Source organism: Rhinolophus sinicus, chromosome 10 (genome assembly GCF_057876585.1).
Source record: "Rhinolophus sinicus isolate RSI-liver-muscle chromosome 10, RSI-T2T, whole genome shotgun sequence".
NCBI classification, from domain to species: Eukaryota; Metazoa; Chordata; class Mammalia; order Chiroptera; family Rhinolophidae; genus Rhinolophus; species Rhinolophus sinicus.
In genome coordinates this window covers 17,155,951-17,177,392 of record NC_142510.1, presented here as the reverse complement: position 1 = coordinate 17,177,392, position 21,442 = coordinate 17,155,951, and the positions used below count along the sequence as shown (strand labels likewise).

General features: G+C 44.1%; 1 protein-coding gene across 2 annotated transcripts in view; it reads left to right on the top strand.

The window, feature by feature from the left end:
- Positions 1-21,442, top strand: part of XPO6 (exportin 6) — a 100,266-nt gene that overhangs the window by 41,658 nt on the left and 37,166 nt on the right. For both annotated transcript variants that reach the window (XM_019754694.3, XM_074322979.2), the window contains 3 exons: positions 7,458-7,911; positions 11,109-11,235; positions 15,708-15,817. In XM_019754694.3, coding sequence (XP_019610253.2) covers positions 7,458-7,911; positions 11,109-11,235; positions 15,708-15,817 — 691 coding nt within the window. The remainder of the gene's footprint in view (positions 1-7,457; positions 7,912-11,108; positions 11,236-15,707; positions 15,818-21,442) is intronic.

Here is a 21,442-nt window from a genome sequence, read left to right as displayed (position 1 = left end):
CTTTCTTAGTTCCTCGTAAGCCCTAGTGCTGTCTGATAGAATATTTTGAACAACATAATTTGTTTCTTCCTTGCCCATTGGGAAGGTGGCACCTGTCATCCACTTCCTGCTGACCCTCCTGGTTTGTTTTCCTCTTTTTCTCAGTTTTCATGCTGAAGTTGGTATGAGCCTGTGGGCTTGACAGGTCTGCTTTGCTGTTACGCAGCTTGCAGGAGGGGACAGGGGAACGTGGGGGTGCTTTCTTCCCCACTGGGCTCAGGGCAATGTCCTGTTGGCTGGGATGGATTGAAAACCAGTATGCAGTCTCCATCAGCCCAGAATAATTTGATAAAGAATGGGTGTATTTGCAGCAGTCATTAAATAGTTCACTGGTGGCAAGTTACTGCCCACTGTTATATTAATATTGGTTTCAGAAGTCAGAGTGCAGTTCACCTAAAAATGGCTACTTTCAAGGATGGACGGAAAGGGGAAATTGTGTCTGAGCATGAACTTTTAGTTTCTAAATGCTTCTGTTTACACTAACTGATCACACATGCTTTTTAAGTAGAGTACGTCCCGTGAATTGGCACATACTTCTTCCTCTACTGTAAAGGTTGATATGGCTGATGAGAAATATTTCCACATCTTTCTCCTTTACCCCAAGGAAACGGGCTGTTGAAATCAGACATCTCTCAGCCCAAGCTGTTTCATATAGCCTGTTGTTAATATGTGGAGATGGAAATTCTTGCAGTTACTGGAGAATTGAAAATCTGTGAAGTTTTGGGGACTGCTCATAGTATATATATTCATTCCAAATTCCACTTATCAAACTTGGAATAAAAACTACTAGAGTCATTTGTCATACTTCTTGGACTAAAAACTATTACAGAGGTCCAGTATATATTAAAAGCCTACAAGAAATTGAACTTTGTGCTTGGTGGCAAACCTTCATTTTCAAGGTGGATATTCGAGGTGACTTAGAGATTTATATTTTGCAATATTTGAATGATTAAAGAAAAAATTGTAAATGACGTAGAAATTGATTTTATGAATGTACCCCTTGAAATTTCCTGTAGTTTGGCTGATATTAAATGTGTCATTTTATTTAAATAATAGTTTGCAAAGAGCCATTGTTTTGTTTTTTTTTGAATTTGATTTGTGTTTTTTTTAATTTGATTTGTTTTGAGCTAGTTGAACACTAACTTAGCATCCAGCTTAAGTTAGCTGCAGTTTACTCCAGTGAAATGTGCTTTTCTGGGATGATTCTCTGCTACTAAAAGCTGTGTGTTCTAGTTGGCTTCATTCAGGTACATGTTCTGAGCTAATCACTCAGTTTATACTTTGATAGATGTTTTTTTTCCTGGAGGACAGTTTGGGAATATCAAATAATACAAATCAAAATGCATGCTTGCTCTTTCATGTGTTGTCTAGGTTTTGTTTATGAGGTTAGGTGAAATAAAATAAGAATTAATTTGACACTTCCACATGAATAAAACCTAAAAATATGGAGCTTGCTTCTTGAGAATTGCCTCTTAGACACTCTGCAAAACTTTTGAAGTCTTGAATTTTAGTATTTGAGAAAAACAAAATAAATTGAGATGGGGGGTGGCGGTGGCCTGGGGAGTTAAGTCAGCTTTTAAGCTGGTAACACTTCCCCTTTAAAAAACAGAATTGCACACTCACTTGTTATGCCTTTTTCTCTCTGTGACAGTTACAAGTGAAGTCATCAGATCTTGCTTCATTATTTGGACAGCACTGATGATTTAATCAACGTTTGTTTTGATGCTTTTGCTCAACAGCTTTTGTGAACTTAAGACACCAAGTTAAGCGTAAAATTTCTAGAGAATTGTTTTACTTTCTTGATCGTAAGCTTAGTTTTATGGAAGAAATTCATTCTGAGAAATCGTAGGGCCCCGTGAGTAACCAAGTATAATAATTCCTGAACACCCGCCCTCAGCAGGTCCTGCCGGCTCTCACTTCCCTGCCCAAATCTCTAGGCAGCGCCCCGTCACACAGGCCTGTGGGCCTTCCGTCTCCTTTCTCAGCCGAGTTCCGTCTGATCACTTTCAAAGAATAAAACCCAGGGACTAGTTCCTGCAGCAACTACTCTTAACGGTCGGTACAGAAAAAGTCTTGAAGGGTGTGTGTGGTTGCTTTCTCAGACTAGTTCCCCAAATTGTTGCCTTATCGCGCCTACATTCCCCTCACTAGGCCAGAGTCCTGTGAAGGAGATGATGGTTTTATGTCTCGCTTACCAACAAGGAAGCTGGGGCTGGTGGGGAGTAAGCAACTGGCCAGAGGTCCCATCGCCAGTAAAGGGTGGAACAGGGATGCGAGCCCATCATGCTACTTGGCTGCCCTGTCTTTGTCCTAAGGTGGCTTTCCTGGTCACGGTCACCGCTTCTGGTGGCCTCCCCTCCCCCTGCTTTGGAGTCCCTGCTCTGCCCCTCACTCTGTGCCTTCTCTCACTGTGATGTCCTCAGCTGTCCTCTGAGGATGAAATGAGGGACGACATGGCTGTGTCCTGTGCCTGCTGCAGCTGTTGCTGTCATCTGCGCAGCCTCAGCCCTCTGAGTTAGTCTCCTCTGGTCTTCTCTTTGCTTAGACAGATGGACGAAATGAAATTCTGTAAATCCTGCAATTCTGAGTTAGTTTTCATTGTTCTGCAGTAAAAATTTCTTGTCCCCCAGGCATGTCGTTGCAGTTATAGGTCTGTGTGTGCAGTGGTGATGGAGATTTTTCAGGGTGCAGAGAGTTCGGATTGATGGAGACCAATTGACACCTTCTAGTTTTTCCCCAAACTCTTTGCAAATTGCATACCTTTGTGCATTTGCAAATCTTTTCACGTGTTCCTTTGTAAGCTCCTTAGAGAAAGGTGGGACTTGGGACAGTCACTCCCAACTCCTGTCATCCTGTTTTCTCCACCTGCAGGTGCCTTGAATACTCCCTCCCATTTTACTGGGCTGAGTGAGGCTGCAGTTAGGTCAGTGCTTCTCACCTGGGGCGATTTCGCCCTCAGAGAGTGTGTGGCATTGCGGAGGGATTCTTTGGGTTCCAGCATCTAGAGGAGAACGTGCCCCCTGGGTTCCAGCATCTAGAGGAGAGGCCCGGGGCCACTGCTAAATACCCTACAGTGCACAGAACAGCAGGGCCTAACCAGCCTTAAATGTCAGTAGGACTGAGGTTGGGAAACTCTGAGTTAGTAAATGTAGAACTGAAGAGAACACAGAAAATTTCAGTAATTCAGAAAAGTAAAAGAGCCGAGGGGATCTTTGCACGAACGCCCATTATAGGTGTTGCAACCACATGTCTGGGTTGCTCCCAGGTCAGGAAATGCCCCGGAGTCGCCCTCTCGCCTCCTGGGGCATGGGTGCGTGTAGCTGCCAGGGCTGGCCCAGGTCAGGGAGCATGACGTCACCCACTCACCAGGTGCCCTCTGACACAGGTAGCTGGTTAAAGCTCTCTCAGGTTTGCATTGGAAATGCTCCAGCATGAAGCATGAAGCAGAGTCTGGTGTGGTGATCGCTTCTACTTTGATTAGAACACAGTTTTAGAAAAACTCTTCTGTAATCTACAAAAATATCTCGGAACATTTAAAGTAGAGTAAAATCACTTTTATTGAGAAACAACGTTAAAACATTGTTGTTTTGAGGGGGGGAAAAATGATAGGTCATCCTATCCACTTCAGTAATTTCTGCCTTTGCCTGATACTGTCCAGTAGTTGCGGTCACAGTGTCCACGTGCCGTTTTACGGGTGACGTTAGACCATCCATCTTTTCCTCAATCTGCATCTGAGCTTTCTTACTGACCATTTTTCCTGGTTGCGTAATCTTTCCAAAAGACCCGCCTTCTCGGGAGGAGTTGTCGGTTTGGGGTTTATTTCAGCTCTCCTCTGACCAGCTGAGGAACGCGGGGGATGCCTTGTCTGTCTGTGTCAGTTGTTCTGACCACCCATAAATGCAGGTCGTGATAGGACCCACGTCAGAGCTGTGCGCCCGAAGTCAGCATGTGTGTGTCAGGTGCTCGGGCCAGCGCCCGGCACATGATAACAGCCCTGTGTTACTGTCATCAGTTTTCCTTCAGCAGTCCTGTCCTGGAAAATTCTTCTGAGCCAACGAGTTCAGACGTTTCTGGTTTTTGTTTTTAAAGCCAGAGTTTATTTCTATTTAAAAACGTTCAAGAGACTTTTACAAGGTTCCGAGGGCCCAAAGATGTCTGGTTTTTGTGTAAGATCAAATGAGGCGGCGTCTGTCGGTTCCTCCATTGCTGAAACCTCAGCTTGGTCCTGGGTAGGTATACACCCCACGAATGCCAGTTGCCTAGTGGAGGTTTCTGCTCACTCCGGCATCTTTTTTTTAACGGCCACCAATCCCCGGATGACGAACAAAGTAATACCAGAAACAGTTGGTGTCACTGGAAGAGAGAAAGTATGATTCAAGTGGAAAGCCACCACAGCGATTCCAAAAATCAACAGTATTAGTCCAGTGGCTAACAGAGTGGAACGTTTGCAGACCCTGCTTGAACATTATACTGTGACGCCAAGTTTTCTGGTCATCAGCTCGGGTCGCTGAGGTGATGAGTCTCGTCAGGCATTCCATGCGCCTTTTTCACCACAGAAACCAGCAAACATTCTTCTAGATAAAATGCCAAGGGACACCTTTTAATCTGTTTCTAACAATGGAAATTAATCTCTGTGTTAATAAGTCACAAACTCCTCATTTTAATGGCTGAGAAGATTGAAGTTGAGAAAGATGAACTGATTTGTTCTTATTCATCCTGCTTCAGTGTAAAGCAGCAGTTCTCAGTAGGTCTGGGGGCCCCTGGTGGTCCCCCACACCCTTTCAGGGGTCCCAAAGGTCACACAGGTGTTCATAAAAATAGTAAGACATTGTTTGTTGTTTTTATTCTCATCCTCTCATGAGTATACCGAATAGCAGTTAACTTTTAAGAAATTACTACGTGTCCAATTTTAATATTATGTTAAACAATAGCTACAGTTATCTGGAAAAGCCACTAAAACACTTTTTTTCCCCAGTCGTATATCTAGGTGAAGCTGGGTTTTCTTCATATACTTCAATGAAAATAACATATTGCAACAGATTGAATGCAGAAGCAGATGAGAGAATCAGCCTGTCTTCTTTTCAGCCAGACATTTAAGAGATGTCCAGAAATGGGAAAACTGTGCTACTCTTCTCACTAATTTGGGGAGAGCAAATTATAGCCTTTTCATTTAAAAATGTTATTTATGCTAACATGTAATAGGTTTGTTGTTAAATGATTGAAATGAAAACTCAGTTTTAATTTCAAATATGACAAATATCAGTAGAAACAGCCTGCATACACAAAAGCTGTTTGGTGTCCTCAATAATTTTTTAGAGCCTTAAAGGGGTTCTGAGACCTCAAACATTTGAGAATTGTTAAGGTACAAAATAAAATAAAAATTTACCCAGTGTTCAACCATACAAAATAATGTCATTCCAGACATCGCTCTCTACACAGATGTAGGTAAGAGAGAAAACTGGATGCAAAGATAAAATGGCATTGTATCATATGTTTTTATTTTGAATAAAAACCTTTTAGTTTTATTTGAATTTAACAGAAGGTATTAAATGGAAGTTATTGCTGACCTTGAGATGCTTTTTCCACAAAGAATATTAACCTCTAAGGTTAAGAAAAAAAGATGATGAAAGCCAGTTTCTTACTACATGTTTTAGTTGTAGACCGTGTATTTAGAGACGTCTTGCTTGTGAAAGATGAGAAAGTTAGCATACCCTTCTAGAATTCCTATGTTTGTTTGGTCTCGATTCTGTATTTAATTTAGTGCTTGCATTAGTCCCTTTCCACAGCTGCTCCATTCCTTAATTCTTTTGTTTATCGCTTTATTTGCATGGTTTCATTGTTCAGTATCCTCCTCAAGCATTTGTGAGCAATGTTATCTGAGTTTTTGCACATTTGGAGGAAATGTCACCTTCCTTTATACTCATAGTAGAGCTTTGGGTTAAGTCATTTTTTGCCCTAGAACTTGGAGACACTGCACCACTGTTTTCTGACTTTGAAGGTTTCTGTGGAGTCTGAAATTAGCGTTTTCTCTGTTGTATATATGCTTTTTCTGCCTACATTTCTTCCTTACTCTTTATCAATTTTTGAGTAAGTCCTTTTATTTTGTATAGTCACATCTTCAGGAAAATTTTCTCCTTGTTATAGTTTTGAATATTTTTCTCGTTTTGTGTTTTCTGAAATCATTTTATAGTCTCCCCCCCATTTCATTTGACATAATTTCCTTGTCCAGTGCTTCTCAAAAACTAAGCAAGCTTAAGAATCTCCCAGAGAGCTTGTGAAAATGCAGATTCCTGGGCCTGTCCCTCGTGGTTCCACTTCAGTAGGTGTGGGGGGGATGGGGTCTGATAATTTGTGTTTCTGACGAGCCCACGGTGGTGCCGGTGGCACAGGCCCACACACCGCACCTTGTCTAGCCCAGCAAGTAGTTCTTAAATTTTTGGTCTCTGGACTCCTCTATTCTTTTTAAAAACTTGAGTATGATTGGCATGTAGCACGGTGTTCATTTATAGTTGTAGATGTACAACATAATGATTTGATTGATACATGTGTATATCGTGAAATGATCACCACAACAAGTCTAGTTAACATCCGTCACCACACAAGGCTACCCATTTTTTCTCTCGTGATGAGAACTTTTAAGATCTACTCTCTCAGCAGCTTTCAGGTAGGTTGTTGGCGATACTCACGGTGCTGGACCTGCCATTGCCAGGACGTACGCAGCTTGTAGCCAGATGTTTGTACCTTTTGACCTCCATCACCCAGGACTCCTTTCCTCTTAAATAAAAATCATTGAGGGGCTGCCGGGTAGCTCAGTTGGTTAGAGCGCGGTGCTAATAACACCAAGGTTACTGGTTTGATTCCCGCATGGGCCACTGTGAGCTGCGCCCCCCTAAAAAAATAAAAAAATAAAAAATAAATCATTGAGGTCTTCAGAAACTCTCGTGAGTTACTGGTATTAAAACTGAGGAAACTTACAAATATTTACTCATTTAAAAATAACTGCGATGAGCTCATTATCTATAAGCATATTTTAATGAAAAATAACTTTTCCAAAGCAAATGAAAACGTTTACTGACAAGAGCGACATTATTTCACATCTTTGCAGATCTCTGTAATAGGTGGTTTAATGGAAGAGCTTGTGGCTTTCTCTCTGTTGGGTAGCACATGGCACGTAGCCTCTGGAACGCTCCATTTTGTAAGCTAGTAACAGTGAGAAAGGAAATAGCATTATGGTAGTCTTAAAACAAAACAAAACACAGTTTTGACTTTGTGAACTCCCGGAAGGGTCTTGGGGCCCCTCGGGGTCCCTGGGACCAAATTGTGAGAAGTGCTACTGAATCGTAAAGCTTGGAGAGTCACATCGGTGGGTTTGTCAGAGGTGCGAGCGTGCGGGCCTCAGAAGCCTCTTGTGTTTGCAGGTGACTTGCTCAGTAACCTGCTGCAGAGCCCCAGTTCAGCCAAGCTGCTGAGTCAGCCCATCCCCCTCCTCGACGCCGACAGTGAGTATGTGTGTTCCCTGGCCCTGGAGTGCCTGGCCCACCTCTTCAGTTGGATTCCTCTGTCTGCCAGCATCACCCCATCCCTCCTGACCACCATCTTCCACTTTGCGCGTTTTGGCTGCGACATCCGGGCCCGAAAGATGGCGTCAGTGAACGGCAGCAGCCAGAACTGTGTGCTGGGTCAGGAGCGCGGCCGCCTCGGGGTCCTGGCCATGTCCTGCATCAATGAACTCATGTCCAAGAACTGCGTGCCTATGGAATTCGAGGAGTACTTGCTGCGGATGTTCCAGCAGACTTTCTACCTCCTGCAGAAAATCACCAAGGACCACAATGCGCACACGGTGAAGAACAGGCTAGAAGAGCTCGAGGAGAGGTAATGAAACAGGCGTGGCGTCGCTGCCCTGAGAAAGGGCCGCGGCTGCGCGCATGGTGTCTGTAACCCTCTTTGGTTTCAGAATGTGGGCTTCTGAGGAACGGAAAGGTAGGTGTGTACCAGTGAGTCTGAGCTTAGCCGGAAGGGCTCGGGTGGTTAGGGGAACCGAGGTGAGTTTGCAAAGTGACTGTGAATTGTGTAGGTTTGTTGTCTCTTCCCCCCCATCTCCTGTCCTCCCTTCCACCCCGCCCCCCTACTATTTGCCTGCAGGTCTGAGGTGGTGCAGGAACTGAGACTCTGCTCATGCGTAGCCAAGGACAGGAGAGGAGGTCGGCGGAGGTACAGGAGTTACAGTCGCCCTTTCTCACTTGGTGTGGCTTGTCACTTGTTACTGTTTGACTTTCCCCAAGTGAACATCAGGCAGCATAAGGGATTGTCGTTACTATTGTAAGTTTTACACAGACGGCAAGTTGTCATCAAAAGAAAGGAGAGCGTGTTCATGCAGGCAGAGGTGAATTAGTGTGGCACACAGCCGCGTTTCTTTGTCATTCTCCTTTTGAATGGAGCCTAAAATCACCTGGCCTTTCTTAAGTGCTCTGAACATGACTCCATCACAGCCCTCCCCCCCAGGCACCTGGTCTCATTAGTTCTCTTGCAGATGATGTCAGTTACCTGGATTACAACTGTCCTTAATATGGTGCTCCTGCGGGTAAAAACCCAGAGGGAAAAATTGGAAACTTATATAACAACCTCATGTTGACTGTTCACAAACTTCCAAGCAGATACATTGTATTGAGGTAGTAAATGTGTATAGGCAGCCAACATTAATATTTTAATAAATTTTCCTGGGCTGAATTTTGTTATTAAGGTACATAGAGGTAAGCCATTTCCTTTTCCTTAGAGTAAATAGAATATAAAATCAAGTGCCTAAAGTTAAGACACTTTTGGTGCTTTGCAAATTTAGCAATTTTAATAAGTTTCTAAGGTGAAAAATATCGGTACATAAGGTGATTTTGCTTTGCTTCATGATAAACAAGCTCTGTGTAAAATTTTCTCTGTATCACAAAAGAACTCATAATTCGGTATGGTAATATATTTTATTTTTCATTATTTGGTAATAACTTCCTCTATGAATTCAAAGGCGGCAGTATTCAAACCCAATTTTATATTCTGTCTAGCTTTGGTTAAGAAAGGTTGTATTTTCATATGTTTAAAAGAAATCTAGCTGCTTGTACCATTCAGCACGTATCAGTTGTTTTGACTTTTTCTTGTAGCACCATGTTTGTTACGCTTACCTTCGGGTGGTGTAGAAATATCATGGGTTATCTTTGTACTGATTGTGTTACGTGTAACTTTTGTGCTCTTGGTTTTATATTTTAATCCTATGCTTCCTCTTGCCCCGTGAAAGCTGAGAGGTGCCTGGGAGCAGAAAGGTGACATAAACAGTATACTGTGTGCTTGCTTCCTGCCTCTCGGCTCCACTAATTCTAAACAGCTAAGGCCACTCTCGGTTGTTTAGGAGCTTCCTAACCAGGTCCTGGCTTCTCTTCTCCTCTCCTGCCTTTTTCCTAACTTTCTACTGCTCATTAGCACCTGTACCAGAAGGTGGGCAAGGGAAAGAAAATGAGGTGAAATAAAATCCGTAGTTTTAGCTACTCAACGGCCTTGTTGGTATTCTTTCCAAAATTGGGTTGGAGATGAAAATAAAATTGAGATTGTGCGACATTTTACCCTTGGCTTCTCTGTGTTCTTTTACGGGTGGGAGGGAACTGAGTGCATCTCCCTAAAGATGAGGGATTGGTCGACGACTTTGCAAATCCATGTGAAAAAAACGATGTCATAAGCTGAGCGAGCAGTGAGAAGCTCCTCCTCGTAACTGTTAGCGATCAAGGGCATCGGAGAGAAGTCTCTGTACTTTTCTAGCTCTGAAAACGGTTGATTTCAGTGCCTCACTGGTTTTCAAGTATTTGGCCCCATAATCCTTATCAAACCCATTAATGTTTTTTTTTTTTTTAAAGCTGCAGATAAGTTTACACATGTGGAGGTCAGGTGTACGGGTTGGTCCTTTCGGCACGATCGGCCCCAGGAGCCATGGGGACATTTTATTTATGGGCCAGTTTGGCTCTTCTGAGTCGCGTCTTCCTCTCCCCCTTCATTATTTCAGATATCTGTGCTTTAAAAAAATAGATTTTTCCAGTTACGAGTTTTGGAATTGGTTTTAGCCATTATTTAATTTTTGGCTAAGGCCTATTACGTCTGTATCTTTTTTTTTTTTTCTTTTTTGGTCTCTGAAATGTGATTTATGGAGCTACGTCCATCTCATTTTCTAATCACCTTTTGGTATTTAGGGGCTTTAAATGACAGTTTCTGAAATGTGAGCGTGGTGATGTGCTGTGGATTTAATAGCAAAACAAATCTCTTATTCTTGAGCTGTGACCCACACTCTTCTGTGAAGTGATTTTCTGAGTACAAACGATTTGGGGATTCACTGTGCTGTGAAAAGAAAGAGCCCTGGGTTGGGAGTGGGTGGTGGTCCCCTTCTGCCAGGAGCTGGCCGAGTGACCTTGGACTGGTCACTTCGCCTGTGTGGGCCTTGTCTGTCACATGAAGCATCAGATAAATTGTCCTCAAGCTTTTCCAGCTCGAACAGCCATCCTTCTAATATTTGAAATCACTTTGGAGTGGATTGGGATGTGCTGTGTTTAATTAGCACCAGGAACAAGCGGGCAAGCCTGGATATCTTACCTGGACGCCACCCGTGCCTTTTGTACAGCCTGGTTCTGTTCTTGTGTTTTGTAGCACATGCATTTTAATGTGTTGGCCTCCTCGCCAAGAAAACCAGCCTTCCAGACTTACCACATTGAAATGACACACACACTGTGTCCCTCGCCTTTTTAGTACCATTCCCTTTCGCTGGGTCATAACACTAATGAGATAGGCGATCTGAGCGCACTAGCTGATAAGATGCCTTCGTGTGTGGTGTCTGAGGATTAAAGTTGCTTTTCTGCTATGTTTCAGGTGGTAATGGAATGAAGGGTTGCCTGACCTGTAGGTAATTGTTGCAGGCCTTTATATTTTTAACTGAAAATATCAATCTGTACAGTTCTGTACTGAAAGAAATTTGGATTGAATTTGAGTTCTCTTCCGAGGAGGTGGCCGGGCTTCTTACTGTCGCCTTTGTCTTCTTGTCGTCTCAGCTACATCGAGAAGTTCACGGACTTTGTGCGTCTCTTCGTGAGTGTTCACCTGAGAAGAATCGAGTCCTACTCCCAGTTCCCTGTGGTGGAGTTTTTGACGCTTTTGTTCAAGTACACGTTTCACCAGGTAAAGCACCACGGCCCAGCGCTTCCTCCCCAAACGGGCTACTTGGTTATTTTCAGGAGAAAGAACTACCTTATTTCCCAGAGATTTACGTAGTGCGTGCTGTGTGAAGGTGAATCCGTTTATCCTTCATCACAGCCCTGTGAGGTAGGTGGCATTAGCACCATCGTCAGCATCACCATTTTACAGAGAAAGAAACTGAGGCACAGAGTAACTTGCTCAGGGTCGTACAGTTAGTAACCGATGGAGCCAGGATTTGAACCCATGGAGTCTGTGCTCTTACCCACTGTTGTGTTGGAGAAGCAAACTAAAGGGGAAGTCTGAAGTGAGGCCTCTAGTTCTGTCCTGAAACTGTCCCGGGAACTTCCCAGAAGGAGGTTATAGTGAAGCTCTCGAGTTGAGTTTTTGTGGATCCAGGTTTTCCCCCATCCAGCAAATATTTTCTTGAACTCCTGTTATATTTCGGGAGCTGGGCATCTAACCCTCAAAGTCCTTGCTGCCACTGAGTTTGCAGTCTAGGGACCCAGTATTTTGTATTTGTATACATTTTACCAGCTTTATGAAGGTGAAAGTTAGGTGCTGCTGAATCCAGCGTTGTCATTGTCTAATTCAGTGATGCCCAATGAGTCTACAGACTTGGGCAGCCATCACCACAGTCCCGTTTGAGACATTACCATCGGGCCCTATTTCTGTGCCCCCCTGTGTGTTTTTAAAAGCAGCTTTTTATTGAAGTATTACAAACACGGGAAAGTACATAAATCGCACAGGTACAGCCCGATGCATTTTCCCCAAATGAACAGACTGTAACCACCAGCTGAGTCCAGAACGAGCATAACAAGCCCTGTCTTGTCCCTTCCCATCCTGTTCCCCAGGAGTACCCCAAATCCTGACTCTGATACCCCACATTGGTTTTGCCTGTTTTCGAATTTCTCTCAGTGGAAACACAAGGTATATTGGTTCTGTTCTCCCGGGCTTTTCTTCTGTATGTTACACGTGTGAGATTCATCCGTGTGTGTGGCAGTCGTTCATCTTGCTTATAGAGTCTTTACCTGAAAGTCCGTTTCACTGCGGATTCGGGCTGCTTTCCGTTTGGATGGTCACAGTTCATGCTGCAGCAAACGTGAACATGTCTGCACGCATTTTGGGGGCACATAGGTAGCTCTTTCTCTGGGTTAGTGAGGCATCTGATTTTATAAGTAGACTCTCTTGGTTGTTTAAACCACTACTTTTGTGGCTTTATGAGGCTAGAGGCGAAGCAAGGACCGAGGCTGGGAGGAGTGCATGTGTGACGGGGTTTGGAGTAAGGATTGTGTGGAGCCAGCCCTGCAATGAGGTACCTGGCACGTGGAAGTCAGAGTACTCAGTTAATAAAATTTAAAGAAATGTATTAGGAGGCGAGAAAAAAACAAGCCCGAGTGCCCCATGGTAAGGGTGAGCCATTCCTGGGAATGGGGAGGGCTCGGGGGAGGGTGGCCACAGTGTACAGAGGTGTCGAAATGTCTGACAGAGGGGCCGCTAAGGGCAGAGCAGGCAGAGCACACAGAGCTCACCAGGCCCAGGAAGAAATAGAAGACGGGGTGAGTTGTGGGAGGGGCAGGATGAGAAATCTAAAAGGGGACCCAGAAAAAAAGAAGGATTTGACAGATGCCTCAGGATGAGTGTAGCAGAAATGCAAGAGAGGTCCAGAGCCTGTGCTGAGGTCAGAAAGGAGGGGCTTGTTTGGGGAAATGGAAAGAATATCTTGCAGTTTCGCTCCCTGTGTAAAAGGATCCTTGGTATTATGGGATAGGAGAAAGCTACACAAGTGTGTTGAAGTGTGCCCGTCTTACGCTTGCTCCTTTGGACTTGGACCAGAAGTTCTGTGTTGAGTTCTGGTTATTTCTGTCGGGTCTGTGTCCTTGGAAAGTCTTTAATTTCCTTCGATTTCAGTTTCCTCGCCTGAGGAGCGAGGCTGCAGGGAGCATCTTCAGGGGCTTTCCCAGCGTTCGACCGTTAGGGTTCTTTCCCTAGAATCCTGCCTGTTAGTTTGCCATGGAACTGAAAGTGATGGTTTCATGTATTTGTATATATTATATCTATACACTGGAAAAAGAACTAGATGCGGTCGTGGGGCAAACAGCAAGCTTCTTTCTTCCCCCTTTACCTGTAGGTCTCTGTCAGCCGAGTTCCCTTCTGCTCGCTTGGCCTCCTGGGTGAGGACCTTTCTTTCTGGGCACAGGTTCTCACAGAGTGGGGGCTGGTGTCCCCAAGTCCAGGCTCGTGCAGTTGACTGAGGGGTAGGCAGCCCTGTGCTGCAGAGGGAGCGTGGAGAAGAGATGGCAGGGGACGCGCTCGGATCAGGAGCTGGTCGGAGGGGAGTTTTGGGGGTAAGATTTAAGAATAAGAAAGTCCATGCCCTCCCGAGAGAGCTTGAAGTTCTTATCTACTAACTTACTTTATCATAGGTAGTTACCTGTAAAGCGGGAAAGCGTCTTTCTTCTTGTCTAGAGGATTACTAGGGGTGTGCTCACTATTTTGGCCTTTGTTTCTAAAATTCTGAGACATTTAGGTGCTGGTAAACATACTTTGAAAGCATCGTAATAAGACAGGATGGTGTCCGTACCTTTTTTTAGCAGCTCCTCTCTTCTGTTCCTCTCCCACCTGAGTTTTGGCCGCAGTCCCTTCAGACCCAGCGCTCTCCAGTGTTGTCACGTTGTCACCTCCTGGCTTGCCGAGCCCCTGAGGTGTCTGCATGAGCATATGCTTTCGGTCTTCCTGCTCCTTCTCTTATTGTATCATCCGCGATTCCTTCTTGGTCTTGCGCTTCTCCTGTTGCCCCTTCTTCTTCCTAAAACTGCCTGCGATGGTGTGGCCTCGGAGAGGAGGGCGGGCTCCCGAGCAGAGTCTTCAGATCCACATTCTGGTTCCAGTTCTGGTTCTTATCTTGTCACCTTGGGCAGGTAACTTCACTTCTGAACCTTGGGTTCTTTATCTGTAAGATGGGAAGAAGAAAAAATACATCTGTCCACTTTCTAGGACGATCGTGAAGATCAAACTGACCAATGCAAATAACAACCACTGTGAACCACTGGGGGGTAAGAGTGGTGTCATTCACTAGTTTCCTGAAGGAACTGGCCCGGGTCTTCAGTGGTAAATCAGCCCTGGAATCCAAAAAGTAAATCTGAGCACAGGTACACTTTTAAAATGGGTCTGAGACGACATTTCCTGGCTGTGCCAGTTGAGTGTCATCCATCACTACCCATCTTATGTCCACGTGGCTCATTCATTGTTTTTCCTGCTTATTCTGCTTCATTGCATCTCCTGGATTTTTCAGAGACAGGAAACGGGTGTTTTGGGTGACTTGTCAGTGGTCCTGACCGAGCAGAGCGGTCTGGCTCCGGGGCTGCCCTGTGGACTATGGGCTTGGAGTCTGCCCGTTCTCTAAGTTACAGTTTTCTGTCTCAGAACCAGCCTGGGTACAGAACTCCCACCGCGTGCGACCGCCTACTGTCAGGGACCTCTTGGGCACCTCACTCAATACATGCCCTTGTGAACTGGATTTCCTTATGGATCAGAAATGGAAGGAAAACTGATCCAAAGAGACGATGGTATTCTTTCTTTCCATATCTGATCCTGCCACCAATCACGTGGCTCATAAAGCAATGAAAAATAAAACCAAAGAACTTTTGCAGGTTCAAGAATTTGAGTGGCTGTGTAAGGGGTTGGGGGACCACAAGGCGAAACTGAGTATGGGTGAGAAGGACTAGATGTTGGCGAGCTTAACGCCTGGGTTTCGCCTGAAATAGAATCTCCAGGCTTTGGAAGTGGTTGGTGCGGGGGCCTAGCACACGGACCCTGCAGACACTTCCTCTTCTCTCTTTTCTTTGCCCTTATCAGCACCGGCTTAGAGCTTGCTGTTACGTGTTGCACACCCCTACTTGTACAGAGATAATGTCCAGTGGTCAGACTCAACCAGCTCATTGTCAGTCCGTTACATCGAGTTACTTTCCTGCTGTTCAGATGTGTCCACTTGGCACCTTTGGAGCCACTGAAACTTATTTTTGATTTTCTGATGGTTTGCTGTGGAAAGAGCGTTAGCTGGGGGAAAGCGGGCCTACTCCTTCCCCTGACCTTGAGTAAATCACGTCTCTGGATCTCAGTTCTTTTCTCTGTAAAACAGATTTGAAGTGGGTGATCTGTAAGAGCCCTCCTCAGCAGTCTCGGATCAAAGACAGGTGTTCGCTCGGCGTGTTTGTAACTGTGTCTGCCCTAAATAGCCGCTCCCTAATGATGTTTCCCATTGTACCCTTGTCCTGTGAGGGTGAACGGGGTCCGATTGGAAACACCGACTGTACGACACCAGTTGTGGTTACCAGGACGCTGAGGGCATCTAGGCTCATGGTTGTAACTTTCTGGTGGAAGTAATCTGGTGGGTGTGTTTCTAAGGAGTATTTGCAGTAAGTAATTTTATTGTCTGGATTTCTTTTGCACCATAGCCTACTCATGAAGGTTACTTCTCTTGCTTGGATATCTGGACGCTGTTTTTGGACTATCTGACAAGTAAAATTAAAAGTCGTCTGGGAGACAAGGAAGCAGTTCTCAACAGGTAAACCCCAGAAACATTGATAACTAGAAATAGACATTTTTGCCTATTTTTCTTACGGCCTAAAGGGGCAGCCATGCAGCCAGACCCTTTAGTGAAATTGAGTCACATGGGCTGTTTAGGTAGTAATGAGTATTTTCTTCTTCTTTTTTCCCCTTAAATATCTCATTTTCTGAAAACATATTTTTTTTTCTGATGAAAAAAGTAGTGAGTATTGTTAATTTTTTAAGGTGTGATAATGCTTTTGTGTTTGTTTCTTTTTAATGGCACTGCTTTAGAGATACAAATTGAAGTATTTTAGGGGACGAAATGATATGACACCTGGGATTTGCTCTAAAGTAATCCACTGGGGAGGAGGGGAAGTGGGCGGGCCACGTGTTGATAATTGATGTTGAACTTAGTTGATAGGAACTTGGGTTCCATTATATTCTTATTCCTTTTGTACATGTTTGAACATTTCCTGAAAGGTATTTATTTTAGAAACCAGGAAAAGATCGAAAAATATAAAAAAGATAAGTTATCCATAATCCCACCATCCAAGATAATGACTTTTGTACTTTTCATTGTATTTTTTTTTATTTTTAAAGATTTTATTGGGGAAGGGGAACAGGACTTGATTGGGGAACAGTGTGTACTTCCAGGCCTTTTTTCCAAGTCAAGTTGTTGTCCTTTCAATCTCAGTTGTGGAGGGTGCTGTTCAGCTTCAAGTTGTTGTTCTTTTAGTCTTAGTTGTGGAGGGCGCAGCTCAGCTCCAGGTCCAGTTGCCGTTGCTAGTTGCAGGGGGTGCACAGCCCACCATCCTTTTTGGGAATTGAACCGGCAACCTTGTGGTTGAGAGGATGCGCTCCAACCAACTGAGCCATCCGGGAGGCAGCTCAGCTCAAGGTGCCGTGTTCAATTTTAGTTGCAGGGGGCGCTGCCCACCATCCCTTGCAGAAGTCGAAGAATTGAACTGGCAACCTTGTGGTTGAGAGCCCGCGTGCGCTCCAACCAACTGAGCCATCTGGGAGGCAGCTCAGTTCAAGGTGCTGTGATCAACCTTAGTTGCAGGGGGCGGAGCCCACCATCCCTTGCGGGACTTGAGGAATTGAACTGGCAACCTTGTGGTTAAGAGCCCACTGGCCCATGTGGGAATCGAACTGGCAGCCTTCGGAGTTAGGAGCATGGAGCTCTAACCATGTGAGCCACCAGGCCGGCCCTTCATTGTATTTTTTAAAAATAGAAAATGGGGAAATGCTTTTTCCCTATGTTTCTCAAGCCTGTTTTTCTTGCTTGCAGGCAGAAAGTATGTTTCCTGTGCACTGTGGTCATTATTTCATTTCAGAAATGAAACAATGAGCTAATGTGTCTAGAATGCTTGGCACATTCTGAGTGCTCAGTAAATGGTGTCAGTGTTGGGTGGTGGACACCGTGAACACCCACCCCTTCCCCAGAACCATGCCAGGCGGAACTGGGAGGAGAATCCCCTCCCGGGAAGAGGCTGGACCCATCCTTTAGAACCCTTTGCCCGGGAAGAGCCGAGGTTTTGAGTTTTTAAAAATTTTAAACAGAAGATTTGCATTCCAAGTTTCAACATTTGCACTTTGTCTCCTAACTTTAGTTTTGTGATTGCAAAATAGCTTCCAGGTTGCCATGGTGCTGGGTCAAATGTGGTTATGGGTAGTATATTCATGTATCAGAAACCTTATTATACAACAGTAGATCCTGTTTTTGATGAATTTGCCAGCTGTGAGTAATTGTGTTCTTGAATGAGATTCTTCAGAGAAAAGGTAATTCCACCAAATTGTCTTTCTTGGATGCTTAGCAGTCTCATCCTTTGGTCTGGGAACTGTGCCTGATTTTGCTGTGTTGAGTGGTAGATATTCTTTCATATCTCTCAGGCTGTTGGAAGGATAACTTAGGGAAATTATTAATATGAAAATGCTTTTTAAAGCACAGTACGGTTGTGCTTTAGGTATGGAGAATATGGTTCCATTGAGCAAAGTACAGCAACAAAGTATTGCTATTAGATACACACTTACTCAAATTAGTGCACCAACCCGTAGAAGGAGCAGTGGTATAGAGTTTAAATTCCTTTTCTGCTTCATGGTCGCATTGTTACTTTTGGTCAGGTTTTATGTGCTGAGCACATTTCCTCTTGCAAAATGAGCATACTAATTAATACCTCTGTTGAACGATGGTTAGGATTCAGGAAAACCACGTGTGTAAGCTGCCTGGGACAGCCTCTAGCACGGGTAGGCACTCAGGAAATGGTCACAGAGGTGACCCCACAGTGATAATAGCTAGTGGGTGATGTGGCTGCCATCGGGCTGTGGTGGTGACCATGCAGTTAGGTGACAAGGGCCCCTGGACAGCCTGGAGCCCTCCTGCAGATGTGGACCTGTCTGCCCAGGCCCCTGTCATCTGATACAGGCTGAGCGCACAGTTGGCAGTGGCTCTGGCTGAGCACTTTACCCCTGAGGGATTCTTCTGTGAGCAGTTGATTATCATCCTAAGGCTTTCTAATTATGCGGGACCTTTTTTGTTTTTTAAACAGAACACTTATAACGCTTTTATGCCTTTAGTTAAACAAAAAAGACAAAAACCCCAAACCTTCAAAGCTGGTCTGTGGTTTATGCTGTTAGCGTAACCATCATCTGGGCACCTGCCTGTGAAACTTACATATTTTACCTGTTACCTCTTACACTGTACACGGATACAAGGCTGTGCTCCAAAGGTTTTAAATGAAAGTCTGGAAAGTTTGACAGCCATTGTTCTAGGTTATAAAAGACCCCGATTATCAGAGTGCGTGGTTTTGCAGAAGCAGCTGATAAGAGCACTGGCTCCTGGTAGTTACCACATTCGTTTTACCCAGGAGCTTATAAATGTGATCAGGTGTTTTGCAGCTGACAAAATATATCTGAGAGAAGTTGGTGCTTTTGGAATCACACTTGTGGCTTGAGTCAGAATTTCAGAAACAACTGATCTTGCTGGAAGTAGTCGAATGTTTTCTCTGTGTGTTCAGTGGGAAATGTAGGTGTGGTTAAGTCACAGAGGCAGCGCTGAGTTCCTGTCTCTTGTGGTTTAAAGGTTTCTCATCATTCATCACAACACAGTGGGGGCCACACGTGGAGAAGCACAAATCGTACGGGCATTTATTTTCAGTCTTTGGAGCGTGTTGGCTCTGCGTGTTCCTTGCTCAGTGAGAACGCTCAGAGGGTCTTAGTCAGAGCGGGTGGGGACTTCAGAGAGCTTGGTTCCCAGTGTTCATGGGATGAATGTTCTGTAACATACCCTGCTGAACGGAATTGCCGATGGGGCTTATGGTCCAGATTCACCATTTTCAAGTGGTGTGGAGAGACCTGAATTTTCAGTTTCCTTTTCCTCATTTGTACTTTGGGGATGGTTGTACCTGTCTTACAAGTTTTTGAGAAAATTAAATGAACCAGTGTGTGTAAAGTATGCAGTGTGATCAAACAATACGGTGAATGTTTAAATTAAAAAAAATTTTATTACAGTAAAAGGCACATTGCCATTAACCGCCCTGAAGATACTCCCCCTCACTTTGAACACACTTATCCCATCGTTTTGCCACTTTCTGAAGCAGTTCTGGAAGTCCTCTTTCCTGAGTGTTTTCAGTGACGCTGTCATGGCTGCCTCGATATCCTGAATCATTTAACTTGGGGGAAGAGCCAGAAGTCACATGGTGCCAGATCTGGTGAATAAGGTGGATGAGGACACACTGTAACATTTTTATTTGACAGAAAATGCTGTGCAAGAAGTGATATGTGACATGGAGCCTTTCCATTGTGATCACAAACCACGGTGGATGCTGCTGCCAAGTGCCATCCAACGGAAAGGCAGGATCTTCAATACGGGAAGTGACGCGACGAACCTTAGTAACAGTGTGGGACAAGTTTCAACTTGTTCGGTGCAGTCAGTCAGGTGTGAGCTATGGTTTAGAGAAGGTGTGTTTTAAAGTGTGCCGTAAATAATCCTCCATCATGACAACGCTCTGTGTCACACATCACGGCTGGTACGGCGATTCTGTCAAATAAAAACATTATGGTGTGTCCTCATCCACCTTATTCACTGGATCTGGCACCAAGTGACTTCTGATGATTCAGGACATCAGTGCAGCCACAACAGCGCAACTGAAGACACTCATGAAAGAGGACTTCCAGAGCTGCTTCAGCAAGTGACAAGAACGATGGGTAAGTGTGTTCGAAGCAAGGGGGAGTATTTCAAGGGGATTAATGGCAACGTGTCTTTTACTGTAATAAATTTTCTTTATTTAAACATTCACCGTATTGTTTGATCACACTACGTACCTTGGCTGACAGTGAGTGCTGAGTAAATAAGTATTGGTTTTCTTCCCTTTTCTCTCCTTCCCTTCACTTTGTGCTTGTCAATGTGGAGGGAGTCACCTGTGTACAAACTTATTTTTACAGGAAGATGGGGCAACCTGAAGTGAGTTAAGCAACCTAACATTATTGAGCCATGGCCTGTAAACCTCTTTGTCTTGAGAACACGGGCAAGCTCTGGCCACAGACCAGCCAGGGATTCCGGGTGACATTAGATTGGACTGTAAACAAATGTGGGTGAGCGTGAGAAAAATTGCTGCCCCTTTTTTCCCTGCTTAATATAGTTTTCTGCTTAATAAAGAGGAAGTGCCATTATGACACATGGCGTTTTGCTACAACTAATAAAAGGTGTTAACCAGGTGTATGTCGGGTTCCAGTAGCTTTCTAGCTCTTGCTACGAGAGGTTTGTGCTATTGACTGCCCCAGAGAGCGAGTGAATGGATCTTAGTTATTTCTTAGAGTTGAAAAAGCTATCTAGGATTATGCTTCAGTCCTTCGTAGTTATCCTACTTGGAACTTTGTTTATTGCCCGAGTTGTTTATTTCTTTGTTCGTTTGTTCTTTCATTCATCATATACTTACTGAGCAAACCTACTATGTAGTTGCCTTAACACGTACAACTTTATTTAACTCTCAGAAGAAGTTGGGGTGCTTTTGGAATCACATCTGTGGGCTTGATCCACACAGGCCTATAGGTTTATCTCCATTGTATGTTGAAGTGTTTGATGCTATAAATTTTCCTCTGAGCAGTGCTTTGGCTTCATCCATCAAATTTCAATATGTCCCATTTTCCTTTTCATTGTCCAATATATTTTGAAATTTCTCTTGAGATTTCCTCTTTAATTTCCAAATATTTTGAGAGTTTTCCATATATCTTGTTATTATTGTTTTCTAGTTGATATTGATCTGTAAACATAGTACAATTTCAGTTATTTTCCATTTGTTACAGTTTGTGTATGACCTAGTCTTCGTGGCGATTGTTCATCGTGCACTTGAAAAGAGTGTGTATTCTGCTGTTGTTGGGTGGAGTGTTCTGTGAATTTCAGTCAGGTCAGGCTGATCGATCAATCATGTTCTACGTGTTGTTTTTATCTTGCTTGGTCCATCAGTTACCAAGAGAGGTGAATGCTCCAGGTATAATTGTGGATTTGTCCATCTCTCTCGTCAATTCTGTCAGTTTTTGTTTCATTTATTTTGAGACTGTTAGTTGCACACAAATTTAATTTTCCTTTTCAATGTATCTATTGAGTGTCTGACTATATATCTCATTATATGAGATTTTTAAG